Source organism: Peromyscus eremicus, chromosome 4 (genome assembly GCF_949786415.1).
Source record: "Peromyscus eremicus chromosome 4, PerEre_H2_v1, whole genome shotgun sequence".
Classification (NCBI taxonomy): domain Eukaryota; kingdom Metazoa; phylum Chordata; class Mammalia; order Rodentia; family Cricetidae; genus Peromyscus; species Peromyscus eremicus.
Window position 1 is genome coordinate 105,826,621 of NC_081419.1, and position 17,892 is coordinate 105,844,512.

A 17,892-nucleotide genomic window follows, 5' to 3' on the forward strand; every position below is an offset into this window, starting at 1 on the left:
ATGATTCCCAAATCGTTCGCATAGGAATAACAATTCTCCCCTAAAACCATACAATAACCTCCTTGTTCTGCATAGAGCGGGTCCCGTGCGGTAGAACTACCTCAGCTAATAAACCCACCTGTTTTTCTAGCTTAGCAATAGATTTTTTTTTCTAATATGGATAGATCTTGGGTTACTTGACATCCTATGATTTTGAAGTTAATATCAGCCATCACTGTTCCTGTGGTGCCAGGAGCAGCTTCTGCTGTAGCAAAGCTTGAGAGGTATGAGGAGGGGAGTCACACATTGGTTGGCTGGTTGGTTAGTTGGTTAGTTGGTTAATTGGTTGGTTGGTTGGTTGGTTGGTTGGTTTTTTCCCCTGCACAGGGGGACTGGAAGAGTCTGTGAATATAAGTGCTCTATCTCTGCTGGATCATCCTAATAATACATTCTGGGGAACAGAGACACTAAGATAAAGAATTTGGGGGCTTGACGCATATGCCAGATAGGCAAGTATGCATGGGTGTAATCCATCAGTCCAGATGAGCCAAACCATTTCTGCCAGGTGGTGAAGGAAGGAATGAGCACCTGGCAATGTGGTTGCCAAAAGCCGAGAAATATTTATGATGAATCTGCATTTATTCTTAAAGGGGGATTTGAACATATTATAGCTCTTTGAGTCAAAATGGGTCCCCTCACCTTGAATTCGATCTGGGTTAAGATATTTGATGGTTGGGGCTGGAGAGTTGATGGTCAGAGCTGGAGAGATGGTTGGAGCTGGAGAGATGGCTCAGTGGTTAAGAGCAAGGGCTGCTCTTCCAGAGGTCTTGAGTTCAATTCCCAGCAACCACATGGTGACTCACAACCATCTATAGTGGGATCTGATGCCCTCTTCTGGCATAAAGTTATACATGCAGATGGAGCACTCATACATAAAAATGAATTAAAAAAAAAGAAATTTGATGGCCAAGTGGAAAGACTCCCATGGACAGTTGGCAAAGGGAGTGATTGAAATGGGGTTCTGATATATAGTGAATCCTACATAGTGTGGGGGCTTGGGAAGATATAGAACCAACAATCAGACATAACATTTGGATTAGCAACATTCATGAGCAAGTGTATGGTATTAAGATTGTCATTAGGGGTTCAAAGAAGGCCAGAGGAGTAGGGCTAGTGGTAGGAGAGAGAGAAAGTTGGTGGTGACAGGAAGTGATGTCAGCTGGTGAACCCTACCAACAGGGCCAGGGCAGGTATAGCGGCTGGTTTTGTTTTAGCATTCAAATAAAGGCATTCTAAGGTGTGAACTCAGCTAAAGCTCTATAGATGAATATCTTAGTCTTCCCATCAAAGGCTGCATCCTTCTCATTATGTCTATAGACAAAACCCACGACCCCTTTTTTCCATCTAATATCCCAAGGGTCAGGGATTAAGTAGTTGACCTTAGTATGCCAATCAACTGAGGTGAGTTTGGATGGGTTTTCTCCTCCCCATCTGGTCCAAGTACTATGATATTTGCAGTTCCAGTGTGGACATCCTCCATAATTTGGGTCCTTACAGTCGGGCCGAGTTTGCTCATACATAAAACAGACGTATATAGGAGAGGACATAGCATTGTAGAAGTCATTTATACATTTCCCTTGGCAGGTGTCCCTTATATCAAAAGTGAGGCTTATAGCACTTGCACATCCTGTGATCGGACAGAAGGTAGAGCCTATGGTCTTGTTGTGATTTTCCAGGGCAATTACATGGAACTTCCATGCCTTAGGGGCTGGTTTGGTTTGTATAGGAGACCGGGGAGCTGGGCGTTTCCCATTTGGGTTCCCGGAAAGAACAGAAGGGAATATAGCCAGACAAAACAACAGCACTAAATTAAACCCCATGTCACTCTTATCTTCAGTGGATCTTCGCAGGTCTTGATGACAATCTACTTTTCTTTAGCTAGCCTGTTGTTCCCAGTGGCACACTTGACCTGAGAGTGATGTGGCCAGGTGTGGGATGCTGGACGCAGTGGAGGTGATCAGGATGACGAGGTGTGGTGGCTTCCAGCAGGGTCCCAGTGCCTCAGCTCAGTGTCTCTTGTCCACACCTTCTCTCCAGGCTGGAAGCAGTGTGGATGAGGTGGTGGACTTCAGAAAGCAGCCTGAAGCTTTCTGAGGCCACAGTGTCCTGAGTGAGCTGCAGAGCCTGTACAGACTGAAACAGCTGGTGGTTAGGAATTTCAGTGGCTAGTTCCATTTGAGGGAGGTTGGGAGGGGGTCTCCCAAAGAGGATTTCAAATGGAGTTAAACCTTGTACATGAGGAGTGCTTGGATCCCTAAGAAGGGCAAAGGGAAGGAGCCCCACCCATCTTTTGACAGTCTCCAAAGCTGATTTAGTCAAGGTCTGATTTGGCCTCTCTATTTGTCCTGAACTTTGCGGATGGTAAGCACAATGTAATTTCCAACTGGTCCCAGAACAGCAGAAGTGCACTCAGTAACCCTGGATATAAAGGCAGGTCTACTATCTGACCCTATGAACAATGGCAATCCAATCCTAGGCATTATCTCATCCTTTTCAAAATGTGTTTCTGCCCTTAGTTTGTGGAGCAGGTCACATTCCCAACAGAGGTACAGACACTCAGGCATGGCTAAAAAGAGTGGCTCAGAGTCCCCTTTCCCAGGCCCACAGTTCCTTGGGGGTCCAAGAACAGATTTGTGAACCAGTAGCTCCTTGTACTACAGTCGGTTTCTTATTCATTGGCCCACCTGCCTGCTTTAAAACCAAGTAAGTGGCTCCCATATCCACAAGGAAATTGATGGGAATCTGCCCCCCAGCACACACGCACGCACACACTTTCAGAGTAATCCTGGGCTCCGGGGGAGGAGTGGCTAAGCCCAGACCCTGTCAGTCTGTGTCTAACTGGAACATAAATGCAGACCTTTGCTTTTGGTTTGGACATTCGTTTCTCCAACGGCTGGCTTCTTTCCAGTGAGAGCATTCATTCCTTTTGGGGCGCTTGCCTTTCCAATGGCCGGTTTCTCTTTCCTTAAGGGAGCGCCTCTCCCAGCATCTGCTCCCCGTGGCCTTTGTCCTTCTTTCATAAACCTTGGATGCTGAAGTTCTGCTCCCTGGTAAGCTGCCACCATAATCTTAGCTAATTGCTTAGTCTGCCTGTCCTCCAGGGTGTCCCTGTTGCTGTATCCCTGGGAGGCAATCTCACGCGGCTCTGACAGTACCTTGCCTCCTTCAGAGACCTCTATTTCCTGAGTCTTTCTCCCAATGTCTGGTGCTAATTGAGAAACAAAAGCTACATTGATAACCCTCTGGTTTTCCGGGACCTCCCAGTCAATCGATAAACGTCTAGAAGGCGCTCCAGAGAAGCAGATGACCAATCATCGAACCCTGAGTTACCTGACCTACCTTAGACAAACTTGGGGGGCACTTAGCTGCGGCCCAGAGACGCCCCCCCAACAGTGTGGTGAAAGAGGTTAAAAGACTCCCTATCTCCGTGGGAATTTGAATCCCAATCTGGCTGTCAGGAAGGAAAGACTTCACATTGTCGCCAGATCAGTAGTCAATCTTCCATCATTTCCCAAGACCTGCTTTTGAGTTTCTCATCAGAGTCCCTCCCCTCTGCGGCGAAGAGGGTTTGAAGTAGCTGCTGACAGTCTGCTCAAGTCAGTCAGTGTGTGTAAAACACCATTTCCAGTAGAGAGATTAAGCTTTGGGGTTTTTCTGAGAAAGAGAGATATTGGAGCTTCCAGTCACACAGATCACTAGTAGAGAAGAGAGCGCAGACCGGAACTGACCGATGGCCCCTCCTGCCTTCTTCATCCTGCATGGTTCCCTGTGTTGGGGTTTCTCTAAAGGGGAGGATAGCTAGAGGTAGAGATCTGGGAGAAGTGTATGGGGGTGCGGGGGGTACAAGTGAAATGTCCTGCATTGGGCAACCTAGGGGCTACAGGATGTGTCCTTGAGGGGGAGAAAATGGGGACTATCACAACCTCCTCAGTGAGAGTAGGCAGAGATGAGGTGCCTGAGAGACAGTTGCAGGGGGACCAGAGGCCAGAGTCAGAGACAGTGAATGATGGGCAGACCGGTTGGTAAGAGGACCCACTCCAGGTGTGAGCAGGACTCACAAGTGCCCCTGGCCGCAGATTCCTCTCCCTGCCTAGTGCCCCAGGCATGCAGGGTAGGGGCACATCTTTTCTTCTGGTGGGGCTGGTAGAACTAGAGGCTGAAATTTGTCCAGCCCCTTGGTCTTATTGATTTCTTCTGAAACAAAAATGGTGCCTTTAAAGGAAATATTTGGCTGGTACTTTCTCATCAAGGATGGAGATTCCTCTACCAGGAACCTCCAGGCCAGAAGGTAGGGGAGCTGGCTGAGTGTCCTGGTTTACTAAAGACCACATGCATTCTGTAAATAAGAGAAAATTTGAAGGACCCTTCACTGGGCTAGCCTACCTGAAATGAAGGCCAATCAAGGAAACAAAAGGCCATTAGTTTTCCTAGATAGACCTGTTCTCTGAACTCCTTGGCTTTTCTCTACAAGTCCTTAAAATGAGACTTCATAAGATCTAAGGGGGTTTTGGGGAGAGAAGACTTTTTGTCCCATCTTTTCAATTTCTTCAAGAATGAGAAATGACCCCAAAAGCAACCCACACAACACAAAACAGACTGACAGTGTTCTCCAACTTGGTGACCAACCCCTGCTTCTGGAAAACTCCCAGAACCGAACAACAAGGGAACAAAAGTGTCCCAGTGGTTCCCCCCGGCTTGGGAATCGATGCTGTGACCAGCTTTTCCGGAAGTCTCACAGACAGATGAGTGCTACAAACAGAAGGTTACCTCTCTGAGGGCGTCAGACGCCTCTTTTCGACAATCCAGGTGTTGAGAATCTGTCAATGGCTCCCTCCAAATGCTGGGTTTAACTGAATTTCTCAGCTCCCAGTCCACCAGAGATCTTCAGGGTTCGAAGACTCCTCAGTGAGATCTAGGCGTTGAAGACTGTTGACTCCAATGGTTACTCTGGGGTTTATAAAGGCAAAAACCACAAGGTTGCAGTGTTGGGGTCAAGTTAGCACACATCCTGCCTACGTGCAGGCACAGCTTAACTTTTGTGACAGATGTCTTGCAGATGCCTCAGTTATCTTGAGCAAGCAAGCATTTTCACACAGAAACAGAACCAGCGGTTTGCCTTGTGACCCATTGTCTTGTAAGAACAGTAGAGGCAGTTAAACATTTTTATAAGACTAGGCAGTTTTTAAGACTAGCCCAAATATTCCAAGAAGTCATCCATCTTGGGTAAGTTAGACTGACAGGGTACAGTTTACAAAAAGCTGACAAGCTAGAGCAGTTGCACAGAGGTTTCTTAATTCTAAACATAGTGTTGACCGTCACGCTGCCGGCACCTCACATCGATCGTATAGTAAGGTCTGTTAAAGGCAGCAGCCCCATGACCCACCCCTCAAAGTTACTGCTGGAAATAGCAGGATCTGCTGCTGTGATAGAAGGGACTGTGAAAATGGCAGGTGGATACGCTAAATCTTTGCTGTGCCTTGTGGCCTTGAGAATAGCAATGGTTAAGAAACCACATCCCACACTGCCCCTTTGTGCTTGAGAAACAACTTACTACAAAGGACTCCTCTGTTCCTGTGACTTGGATAAGATTCCAGCTCTCCTCTTGTCATCTAGACAAGGCCAAAAGGACCACCAAGTTCCCATTTGTAGCCTCAGAAACGGTTTACTAACCTAGGCATGGTGCCTCACACCTGGAATCCCTGCACTCCAGAGTCTGAGGCAGGAGGATTACGAATTCAAGGTTAGCCTGAGCTATATAGCAAGACTGTCTGAAAAGAAAAAAGAAAGAAAAAGAGCCGCAATAAATGATTTCTGGAGCTGTTTGTCTCTTCGATCATTCAGAACACGATTCTTGTTAGCCAGACTTCATTTAAGGTTCTCACCTCCCCAACAGGTCTCTGAGATTTGGCCTACCTTCAACAGAAGCACACCATCCCCCTGATAAAAGGGTACCCTAAGATGCGGCATACTCAGACACTGCAGGTCATGCTGATGAGAACAGGAGATAGGGACTGGTTAGGAAGAGTCAGGGGCAAGGACTCAGAACATTAACAATTCTAACTCTTATAACATCCTTGGTTTTGTCCTGGCTGGAGGCCAGGCAAGTCAGAGGAGGACTCAGATTCCTTACTGGCTTCTCATAAGTGAGCTAGCCTGCCTGGAGGTAGTATACAAAGTGTGACCCAAACTCTGGTTCAGACACTAAGACCTTCTGGACAACTTTGGAATTGGTCTTCTAAGTTTTCATGATGGAAGTGAGTTATATAGATTCTCCATTGCCCAGTTTCAGCCCATCTCCTGAATGATTTTAGAGTCTTAATTCTTGAGGTGGGAATGTTACAATAGTTTTAGAAGCCATTAAGGCTATCAGGGCTCTATAAGAGGCCCATTAAAGGCAAGTTATTTCTTCCCTATAAAAAGAATGGAATCTATCTCTGGACCTAGATGGAGACTTGACATTCTGATCTGCTCCAAAGATTAGAACATGATTTATATTGTCTTTTCCCTGAGAGTTAATTTATCTGGGCTTGTCAATCACCTGGCTAAGAGACCAACCCTTGAGAAGTGATTAATTGAAAACCATGCTAAGAAGAGGGAGGAATAATTATCCCCTTAATAAGATAATGTCCTTACTCTTCCTGGAAGCCCACCTCTATGCAGTCACCTCCAGAGCTTCCACAGCTAGCTCTCAGCCTGAAAGTCTACTACTTAACCTTTTTGTTTTTTCTCTTTTCTTTCAGATACTGGCTGAAGCCTGGGCATGTTTTGCCAAATACTGAGGGCCTCCTCACTCTGTTTCTCAGAGCCTCCCTCCCCTTCATGCCTGGTAGCTGCTCCTCCACCTCCAATGTTACTCACCCCGCCTGCTTTCTATCACACTCCCCCTTAACAATTGCTGAGATTTATGGCTTGCCTGTGCTACTTTTACCTTAATCACTAATGAAATTGTCCACAAGCTTCCTTCCAAGTCTGCTTCTTTCCAAGTCTGTCTAAATTCTATTATTAATGAAATTAAGAGCCCAAGAGGAATACCTCCCCACTAACAATGGCCTCCTTCACCACCTCCACCCCTTCCTCTCCCAGTTCTTCCTAGCAGTAATGGTTCACTCTTTCCTGTAAAAACAAAACCCTTTTTGCCTAATATTTGAACTGTCCTTCTGACCTCAGTCCTGACACCTCTTTAGTGGCGCTTTCAAATACAGCATCTTCAGTGCATCAGGATTTGCACTTTTTTGGACAGGAGCAGAGGAGCTGTGATGGGTGACAAAGTGAACAGGTCCTCTTGGGGGCAGCACGTTCTGAGGGAGGATGCTGTACAGAAGGTGAAGAGCAGCTCTGAAGAGGGTGATGGGATCTGCCCAGAGTCAGCCAGGAAGAAGGGGCTGAGGCTCCAGGGAAGTATGCCAGCTGAGAACTGGTGGCCCCACTGGGTGTCGTTTTCAGTGTTCCCAGCCTCTGCTTTTCACCTCCATAGGTTGTATACCACCCCAATGTTGGCCAGATACCAAGGATGGCAATCTGCCTTGAGCCTGCACCACCTGCCACCTCGGCAGACTCTTTCCTGTAGCAACAGACCCCCTTCCTCCTGCACCCACAACCTCTTCCTATAGACGAGCTCTGTCTCAGACATGCAAACTTCTCCCCCACCTTAAAACAATGCTATCCTTGACCTCAAGTCCCAGGGGCTGTCCATTTCTTACTTACAGACAGACACACACACACAGAGACAGAGACAGAGAGAGAGAGCAGAAAGACAGAGAGACACCGAGTTAAGAGTGCCCTGTACCCCCTTGCCTGCCAGCCAACGTGTCCCACCATGCCTCACACATTCCTCGTGGTTGAATACCTTCCTTTGCAAGCTTTCCTCTGTGGTGTTTTCAGCCATTACATTTTGTGTTCCTCTTCTTCTCTGGTTTCTCTTTCTGACACTTCTCTGGTCCCCCCTTTTCCTGACTAGTGGTACTATCATCCTCTCTCTCTCTTTCTCTTTCTCTTTCTTTCTCTCTCTCTCTCTCTCTCTCTCTCTCTCTCTCTCTCTCTCTCTCTCGTCGTTCTGACAATACTAGACATGAATTCGCAGCCCAACTCTAGCATAAAAGCATCACAAGTGTGGGTATGAGAGAGAATGTCACCGGTAGCCATGTGGGGTGGATCGTCACTGCTACCATTCATGCTCTCAGGGGGGATGGGAAGAGGGAGAGGAGAAGGATTCTTTTAGTGTTTCTCAGAGGTCATAACATGTCTCATGAGCCCCAAAGGGGTCTGCGGTTCTCAACCCCTTAATAGGATCTCAGCCCCTTCTAAAGAAGAAGTAGACATCAGCTTCCTAAGGCTTCTTTGCCCTGGACCCAAGCAGCCTGCCCTCTGTTCTACAATGTAATCTGCTGCTAATCTCTAGCTAGGGCACTGGGTAAAGCAGTTTTTAAATCCCAGCCCCCTGGGCTCATGGCATTTGAGATATATAAATATGTTGCCATGGTGACGCGGTGACAGATTAATTACCAGATCCTTCTGGAGCAAAGCTGCTTTAACTACGTGGAACCCCAGGATGGGGTGGGTGTGGGTGGTCACCACTCCACCCAGCAAACAGTTGGGGCCATTGGACCCACTGGATGGGGCTGGAGAGAGGCAAAGCAGCAGACACCACCTCTATCCTAAGTCAAAATTCCCCGGGGCTTCCGGAATCAGTCATGCTTCTAGAAAATGAATATATATATATATATATTTTAAATGTCAAAGAACCCAAGAGTCAATGAGATCCTGTGCAAAATGATCAAAGCTGGAGGAATCACAATACATGGTTTCAAAACATACAAAACATGGGATTTCCGACTGATAAGATACCTGTGTCATCCTTGTATTTATTTCTTATTTTTTGTATTTACTTTATCTTATGTGTATGAGTATTTCTCTGTGAGTATGTATGTGCACTATGCGCATGTCTGGTGCCCATAGAGGTCAGAAGAAGGCACTGGACTCCCTGGAACCGGAGCTACAAATGGTTGTGAGCTGGGAACTGAACCCGGGTCCTCTGCAAAAGCAACAAGTGCTCTCAACTGAAGAGGCATCTCTGCAGCCCCGGTGTCGGCCTTTTACCCGAGACTTTGCCAGATGTTATGCAACCTTTGTGTCTGCTCAGTTGATTCCTACAACCCCACCCCCACCCCCACTACTACCACCAAGCCTTTCCTAGCTGAAGATCCCCGGGAGCAACTGGCGGCCAAAGTGCTGCTCCACAGGAGTCCTCCTGCCAGGAACGTGCTTCTTCAAAAGGAGAGAGAAGCAAAGACTCAGAGACAAAGCTGCCACTGAGAACCTGTTAGGGACACCACGACAGAATGTGGTCCCCGTTTTTATGTAAACAACATTGGAAAGTTACATAAGTTTTGCAGATAAGCCTGTCACCTGTTAGTTCTGGGACCTTGCTTCTTATCTCTCTTGCTTTCCTTGGGCCCTCTCACAACCTCAGTCTGACACACCATCTGTGCTTGGCGAGTTTTATGTCAGCCTGACACAAGCTACAGGTCACCTGAGAGGAGGGAACTTCAATTGAGAAAATGCCTCCAGAAGATCCTGCCGTAGGTAAGCCTATAGAGCATTTGCTTAATTAGTGATTGATGGGGGAGGAGCTTAGCCCGCTGTGGGCGGTGCCACCCCTGGGCTGTTAAGGTATAAGCCAAATAAACCCTTTCCTCCCCAACTTGGCTTTGGTCACGGTGTTTCACCATAGCAATAGTAACTCTAACTAGAACAGGCTTCTAAGCACTGGGAACCCATGTACCACTGACTTCTACACATCATCGCTGGTTTTGCTTATAACAGATCTGACATTAAATTGCTAGCTCTCCTTTCTTCTGCATGTTTGGAAGTAATCCATCTGCCCACACTGTTGGGAAAAATAAGATGAATTGTGATTGCTTGTCAAATATGAGGGCAACCCTATCTTTTACAAAGAAAAAAAAATGGTGTTTGCTTCAACTTGCAAGGTGGAGCTGATAGCATGGGGTTTCTGATAAGACTATACACACAGGGATAGATATAAACAGCAGCTGCAAGACCGGTTCGCACTCTTCTCTATGGATAATGGAACAGCTGTTCCCTGGGGGAAGGTGGTATGTCTTCTGAAGTGATTGGTGCCAACATACTCCAAAGTGGGTTGAAAGGAAACACCGTCACTAGCTTTCATCAAGCGAGCCTGCAGAGAAGGTTGGCAATTAACACGGTGAAAGGGCACATGCCCTGCTGCCCCAAATGGCTGAATGACCTTGGGTAATTAGCTAAAAGTGTCCCAGATTCTGTCTCACGCTTTCATATGAGGGTGATGGTACCCAAACTCAATTTATGTTAAGAGAATAGAGGAAGTGGCAAAGATTTTATGGTGGGCTCTCTGTGGGTACATAACCTTCTCCATCTAATTAATTTGCTTAAAATTCCCGCTATAAACAGCTCAAACCCAAACCGTGAACAAAAGGTTTTCTACTGATGCTGTGCTTAGTGGATTTCTAAAGGCATCAGGAATGTCTCTGTGGTAACTGTCAGGGAGTTAGAGACATCTAGCTTCGGATTTACATCCCACTTACCAGCCATGTTTTTGGCTGAGTTGTGTAACCTCCCCACATGCCTTTGCTGTTCATCTGTTCTGCGTTCACATTAGGAGATCGTTCACGGCTTAGGACATAAATGCACAGTGCCTGCCCCACAGCAAGCACCTAGTGAATGTTAATTGTGGTTATCTTTGCTGTTGCAGTTGTAGGTGAAGTGACATCAGTCCGCCTTCCTACACGAAGGATGTCTGGTAGAATGATTCGAGAACGGTTCATCGTCATGACCATGCCTCACTCACTTGTCTAGTTTCATTCTGTTCCGTGATAAAAAACACTCTGATCAAAAGGAACTTAAGGGTAGAAAGGGTTTATTTCAGCTCATAGGTTACTTTCCGTGATGAGAGAAGGCAGGGCAGGAACTCAAAGCAGAAACCATGGAGAAATGCTGTTTACTGGATTACAGGTTCATCCTTAGCTTTCTTATAGAACCTAGGACCACCTGGCCAGGGAATGTTGTCACCCACAGTGGGCTGGGCCTTCCCACATCAACTTAACCATCAAGACAATACCCCATAGACACTGGCACCGGCCAATCTATCTGTGAAATCCCTCAACTGAGACTCCCTTCTGAAGGAACTCTGGGCAGTGTTAAGTTGACAGTTAAAGCTAGCTAGGACACTAGCATAGACCAGAAACTAAAGTCTAATCCTAGGATTCAGTTAACAGGACACAACTCAGGTTCATGTCCTGAAACTAAATTGAATTTAGCATTAGAGGTTAATGCCTCCTGCTTATTTCCACAGTGGCATAAATAAGTCTGATGTGACTTGCCTGGTTGGTGACAGAGTAGCCTGAGTTTGGTGGGTCCCATTCAATCAGGAGAGACACACTTGGAAGTGAGGCACTCGTGGCCCTCTTCTCCCTTGTCTCTGACTCCTGGGAACACCAGAAAAGGTTACTCCTGTCCTTCAGACTCCCCAGTCATGTGGGAAGGGGGACAGGGTGTCTTTTCTCTCCCTCTTCTCTGCCAGGAAAGTCAGGCTACCTGTAAACCCTACCCACCTGCCACATTTTCCAGCTCAAACTTCTGAAAACTACAGCAAAAACTGCATGATGACGACGCCTTGAGTAGGTTAAAACCAAAGAGTCAGGTGCACAGAGCTCATCCCTGCACCTCTCCACAGTTGATGTGGCCGAACATTGTACTCCGGGCAGGAAGGAGCAAGCCAACAAATGCTCAACACCTTTTAAAAACCTGATTTCCATGGAGGATTTTAGCACGTGTACATCTCTGAGCTAGAACTATTTCCACCAGGGCCAATTTCAAGATGCCGATATATTAACTGTCTTGCACAATTCCTGCAATTTTAACAACTGGCTCACAAGGCTCTTGTGAGCAGGCACTTCTGCCTTAAGGCTCACACCATGCTTGTACCCCCTCCTTTGATCCTCCCCTCCCCTACTCTCCTCACCCAAGTTCAGTGGAGCCTGATTTGTCGAATGGACACCCCAAATGTTGAAGCTGGTGAAGTGTCCAAGCCTTGGCTTTCTCTCTCAACTTTAACAACTTTCAGCCACAAGAACTGTGATTCTTAACCTTGCTTCAACCCAGGTTGCTAGGAAACTTTTCCAGAAGAAACGACAAAGTGATGCATACCAGACAAGACCCTGTCTCATCCAGAGACCAAAAAAGTGTCTATAACTAAACCTGGGTGGAAACAAAGTCCTTGTTCTCTCAAAGGCCCATGTTTTCGGATAAACCTGAAGCACAGCAGGGGAGGATGTAAGAAATGACAGGAACCATTTCCCAGTCTTCCAGAGGTGCTCAGAACATCTTGAGCCCATTCGACCATCACCTCTGTGTGCTGTCTCCCTTCCCTGATGTTTAAATGCAATTTTGATGTCTGCCAAGTTAAATTACCTGTTTGGCCAATTTATGCCAAGTAAAAATGATGCAATTATCCTTAATAAGTATAACTATCAGCCTATTTTTCCTCTTGATGGGTAGAAAGCTTTATGCCTTTTAATAGCATGCCTTCAAGCGCACCATTGGGCTTTTCAGACAGCCAGAATCCAGCTCTCCATGGTGCCAGACAACACCAGAGCCTCTTCAGTTCCCTGAACAGCTCAAGCTTGAAAGAAAAGCACACACATCAGAGGATGCTCTCTCACAAAAACTGACAAAGCAAGGAAATCCTACCTGAGTTTTGAAAAAAGGAAGCCAGTGTCCTAGTAAACCATTTCCTCTACCCATCTAGCTTAAGAGCAATAAAAACATCGTTCTTATATAAGTGGCTTTGGAATGGGCCTTCTTCACCCTCTGTTCCTTATAGTCTTCCTTCCTTGTGGTAGTTGAGTTTCCTCTGATGGCAGCCTATTCTTAGCCTAATATGCCATTCATTCCACAAGTCCAGTGTCTCCTTCCTGGGTCTTTGCTGCTGGGGTCCCTCCACTGAGGTGCCTTACTTTCAGCTAAGTGGTGGCCTGGGAGTAGAGTGGGATGGGGCTTCAGCTTTTGCTTCCTATGCTTCATTATCCATGTGGCATCAAAAATGATAGGTAGACAGATAGATAGATAGATAGACAGACAGACAGATAGATGATGGAGAGATGGATGGATGATAGATAGATACATACATATGTACATAGATACATGACAGACAGACAGATAGATAGATAGATAGATAGACAGACAGATAGATAGATGATGGAGAGATGGATGGATGATAGATAGATACATACATATGTACATAGATACATGACAGACAGACAGACAGATAGATAGATAGACAGACAGACAGATAGATAGATGATGGAGAGATAGATGGATGATAGACAGATAGATACATACATATGTACATAGATACATGACAGACAGACAGACAGATAGATAGATAGACAGATAGATAGATGATGGAGAGATGGGTGGATGATAGATAGATACATACATATGTACATAGATACATGACAGATAGATAGATAGATAGATAGATAGATAGATAGATAGATAGATAGACAGATTAAACCTGGGTCAGTTAAAAGACACTGGAGTCAAAGGCTTGTTGCAAAGGTGGAGTGGCTGTATTCCGTGAACTCTGGGCGTAAGTTCTGAAAGTCAAGCGGAGTGCGATACAGCCCTGTGATTGCAGTAACTACGGAGCAAGGAGGACCCAAATTCAAGGCCTCTGGGCAACTTTGGGGAAAAGTGTCTCAAGAGTTTAGGGGAAGACTTTGCTTTTTGATTTTTGTTTTTGAATAGGGAGAAGTGAGCAAGGCTAAAAGGTAGAAGGAACAATGTGTAATTAGAAAGGTCACAGCCTATTCTTGGAGGGACAATGAGGACTCTCATATGCTGGCTCAGGATGGGTACAGGTCAGAGTTCAGAGGACAGTTTAGTGAACTAGGGTTGTGTTCTGATAGAGAACACTGGTGAGAGGCCAAGGATGAAAATTTTCAGGGACTTTCTGGCCTAGTCTAGGAAAGCGAAGGGATGTCCATGGGTCGTCACTAAGTCACACGGATAAGAAAGGGGCCTTACAGTAATCCCTCTTTGTTTTCCAGAACACAGAAGGGTAGGAAAGACTTCTGATCCTGTCTTCCAGTAGTTCCAGGTTTGTGCTGGTGATGCACAAGCACAGCTCTCATCTCAAAGAGCATGAGCGAGGGTGTAGTTGGAGGGTGTAGTTGGAGGGTGTAGTTGGTTGTTTTTTACTCTTTGACTCTTTTGGGGGTCCTGCCACCCAGCTCTCAAATAAATACATGGAGGCTTTTTCTTACTTATAAATGCCTGGCCTTAGCTTGTCTTGTTTCTAACCAGCTTTTCTTTTTCTTTTTTTTTTTTTTTTTTTTTTTTTTTTTGGTTTTTCGAGACAGGGTTTCTCTGTGTAGCTTTGCGCCTTTCCTGGAACTCACTTGGTAGTCCAGACTGGCCTCGAACTCACAGAGATCCGCCTGGCTCTGCCTGCCGAGTGCTGGGATTAAAGGCATGCGCCACCACCGCCCGGCCAGTGGTTTTTTTGTTGGCGGGTTTTAGCTGGAATCACCATGAGGATCTGGAGCAGAAAGTGGAACAGAAAAATGTGCAGTTTTGTTAACTACCTTTTGCCTCTGGGCTTTTATCTTTCTCTAGTCTATGTACCTTTCTTTACTTCTTACTCCCTGGCTGGCTGTGTGGCTGGGTGGCTGGGTGGCTGGCCCCTGGAGTCTTCCTCTCCTCTTTTTCTCATTCCTTGATCCTCTCCTCCAAGATTTCTCCTTCTATTTGTTCTCTCTGCCTGTCAGCCCCACTTATCTTTTCTCTGCCCGGCTATTGGCCATTCAGCTCTTTATTAGACCAACAGGTGTTTTAGACAGGCAAAGTAACACAGCTTCACAGAGTTAAACAAATGCAACATAAAAGAATGCAATACATCTATGCACCATTAAAAAGTTTGTTCCACAGCATAAACAAATGTAACACATTTTGTTATGTAAAATATTCCATAACAAGAAGGTTTACTTGGAGTCAAATGCAACACAGATTTAGGTAACTCCCAATTCCATGTTCCAATATAGAAGTAGCCTCATGAAGTTTTACAGTACCAGAACAAAGAAAGTCATCATCAAGGCACTTTTCAAATACATTGGTGGAAATAGTAAGTGGGTGGTTATAGCGTAGAGGAGATTGTCGGCTGTGGCCTCAGATGACACTCTTAGCCTTTTGGTTGGTAGAAACTGTGGTCCTGTTAATATGTTCCAAAAGGTTTTCATCTGTTAGTCATATGATGTTAGGTCCAATGTAGAGGTGGTAAAGCGTGTCTATTTAGGGACTAAAGATAGCCCAAGATAAATTATAATTGAGTCTGGACCTGCAACATTCCAACGTCTCCACATCACTCAAACTCCAATCAGTTAATCAGCTTTGCAGAATGCTCAGCTTATCTCTGAGACCTGTGACAGAGTTCCTCCTGTTGGCCAAGAGTCACATTCTGTGCATGTAGGAGCCACACATTAGTAGAAGGCCTATTGTACTAGGAATGCTCATTCCTAGGATGTAAAGTAGATAAGGCTGAATAGTAGGTAGACAGCAGTCTTCAGGAGAGAGGAATAGTTAGTAAAGCCATACAGACAAACACTCCTGGGTCATAGCACTAAACTCTACTAGACATTGTGATCAAGATCTGATGCTTTAATTCTCTGTCTTTGACATAACATGTGACATATGTTGAGAGTTTTTAATATTAAAAATTAAAATAATCAAGAACACTGTCTGCTTTCATAGAGTAAAGGTAACATACAAAGGAAACAGACATTTTAAATAAACAAAATTTACACATTAAAAAAACTTAGTTTGACTTATATTTCCCCCCATATTTGCAGTGATCTGTATGGATGATCTTTTATCTGTGGTATATTTAAATAAATCTATTATCTTTTAATTTTAGTGGTTTTCTTTTCCTTGTTGGTTTCATTCTATCGCCATAACCTCATGTGGAATAGCTGACTCTAATTCTCGGAACAATTGACTTTTGATATCTAAATTGGCATACCTCTTATCTGCGGGTGCTGACTCGATCAGTTGTATTGTTGGTATTACACCAGATTTTAGTTTGGAAAGGAGCCACAACCCTCAAGGCTTGGGTCCCAGAACCTAGCCAGGGATGGTGAGGGAGAGAAGAAAGGACAGACACAGACAATGAAGCCAAGATCAGATGGGGTTCTCCAACTGCCATAACCCAACCGTCCGTATGTTTATTATGTACAGCGCAGGGGGAGGGGTTGACTAGTCTTGATAGGTCTCCGTAGACGAGCAGTCTCAGGCAGGAAACATCTGGGAAGAGGAAGCCATAGTTGCACACACTCATCAGTCCTTGATGCTCACTGACACCTCTTGAGCCCGGTCCACATGTGTAAGGGCTTTGCCACGGGCCAACCTGTCTCAGAGTCCTCAATAGGCAATACTCATGTCAAAGCCTTTATTCACTCAGGATTTCACTTACTCGGGGCTTCCTCCCCTCCCTACAGAAAGGTAAGTGAAAAGCCAGACTAGAAAAAAAAATTAATTCCTTTAAACTCTCTTTTAGTAGGATTGCCTTTTTACATACCAAATCTCAATAACAGCGATTAAAACAAGGTTAGGCCAATCAGATTTCAGAATTTTATGAGTCTTTATGCATAATCAAATCTTACTTCTTACTTTAATGGTTATAAATGAAAATTGATTCTAGGAGTCACTGTAATATTGTCCTTTTCCTTCCTATTAGCAAGATACAGATATTGTTTAATTAATCATTTAATCACAGGTAATTGTACTATGGAACACCTTAAATACTAACTTAATAAATGTTAGTGCTTGGGACTTGTAACAGCGATTCTTGGTTGTCACCTTGACTATATCTGGAATGAACTAAAAATCCAGAAATGGAGGGCATACTTGTGAGAAATTTTCTGCTTGATTTGAAATGGGTGAATCCACTTTTAGTCTGGACCCTTGAGGTAGGAAGATATACACCTTTGATCTGGATCTTAAGGCTAGAAGACACAGGCCCTTAATTCAGATCTTGAGGTGGGAAGATATACCTTTAATATGGGCCATGCCTTCTGCTGGAGGCCTATATAAGGACATAGAAGAAGGAAACTCTCTCTTTGTCTGCTTGCTCTTGCCTTTCTAGCATATCTATTCCTTCACTGGCACTGGAGCCTACTTCTTAGGGATTCAAGTATATACAGAAGACAAGCTGAGACATCCAGCCTTGTGGGACTGAGCAACTACTAGATTCTTAGACTTTCCATTCACAGCTAGCCATTGTTGTATCAGCTGGCCTGCAGCCTGTAAGTCATTCCAATAAATTCTCATATATATGTATGTATGTGTGTATGTGCAGATATATGTACATAGATATACATAGTTAGATATAGGATTCATTCCATAAGTTCAGTGAAGCTAGAGAACCCTACTAACACAGGACTGGTGAGATGGGTCAGTGTGAAAAGACACTGCCACCAAGCCTAATGACCTGAGTTCAAGCTCCGAGACCCACAAGACAGAAGGAGAGAGCTGACAGTAGAGGCAATAGTTGTTTAAAAAAAAAAAAAACCCTTGAAAATCCTTAAATTGCTTATAATTATATACACATACACATATATACAAAACATATCTAAAAGCACAGAGACACATGATCCTCTTAATCCTCAGGATGAAGAGCTGGGCATCTCAGAGGAGGGCAATTATCCAATAGGAAAAACTGCACCTGGAGCAAGAGCAATCATCTCTTAAAATTAATTTCTCCCTCAAGCCATTGGGACTGTGCTGTAGACCCAGAATCAAGAC

The 17,892-nt window shown here is 45.1% G+C and overlaps 1 protein-coding gene across 1 annotated transcript; it reads right to left on the minus strand.

Annotated features, from left to right (window-relative positions):
• Nucleotides 1-1,271: 1,271 nt before the first annotated feature.
• LOC131907868 (putative endogenous retrovirus group FC1 Env polyprotein) lies at nt 1,272-2,114 on the minus strand. The gene has a single exon (XM_059258943.1). The coding sequence runs from the start codon at nt 1,857-1,859 to the stop codon at nt 1,272-1,274; it is 588 nt and encodes a 195-aa protein (XP_059114926.1). The 5' UTR covers nt 1,860-2,114.
• Between the last annotated feature and the right edge of the window lie 15,778 nt (nt 2,115-17,892).

What these genes read in the sequence shown, in the direction of transcription:
- LOC131907868 (XM_059258943.1), bottom strand. Translation starts at nt 1,859, where the DNA reads ATGGGGTTTAATTTAGTGCTGTTGTTTTGTCTGGCTATATTCCCTTCT.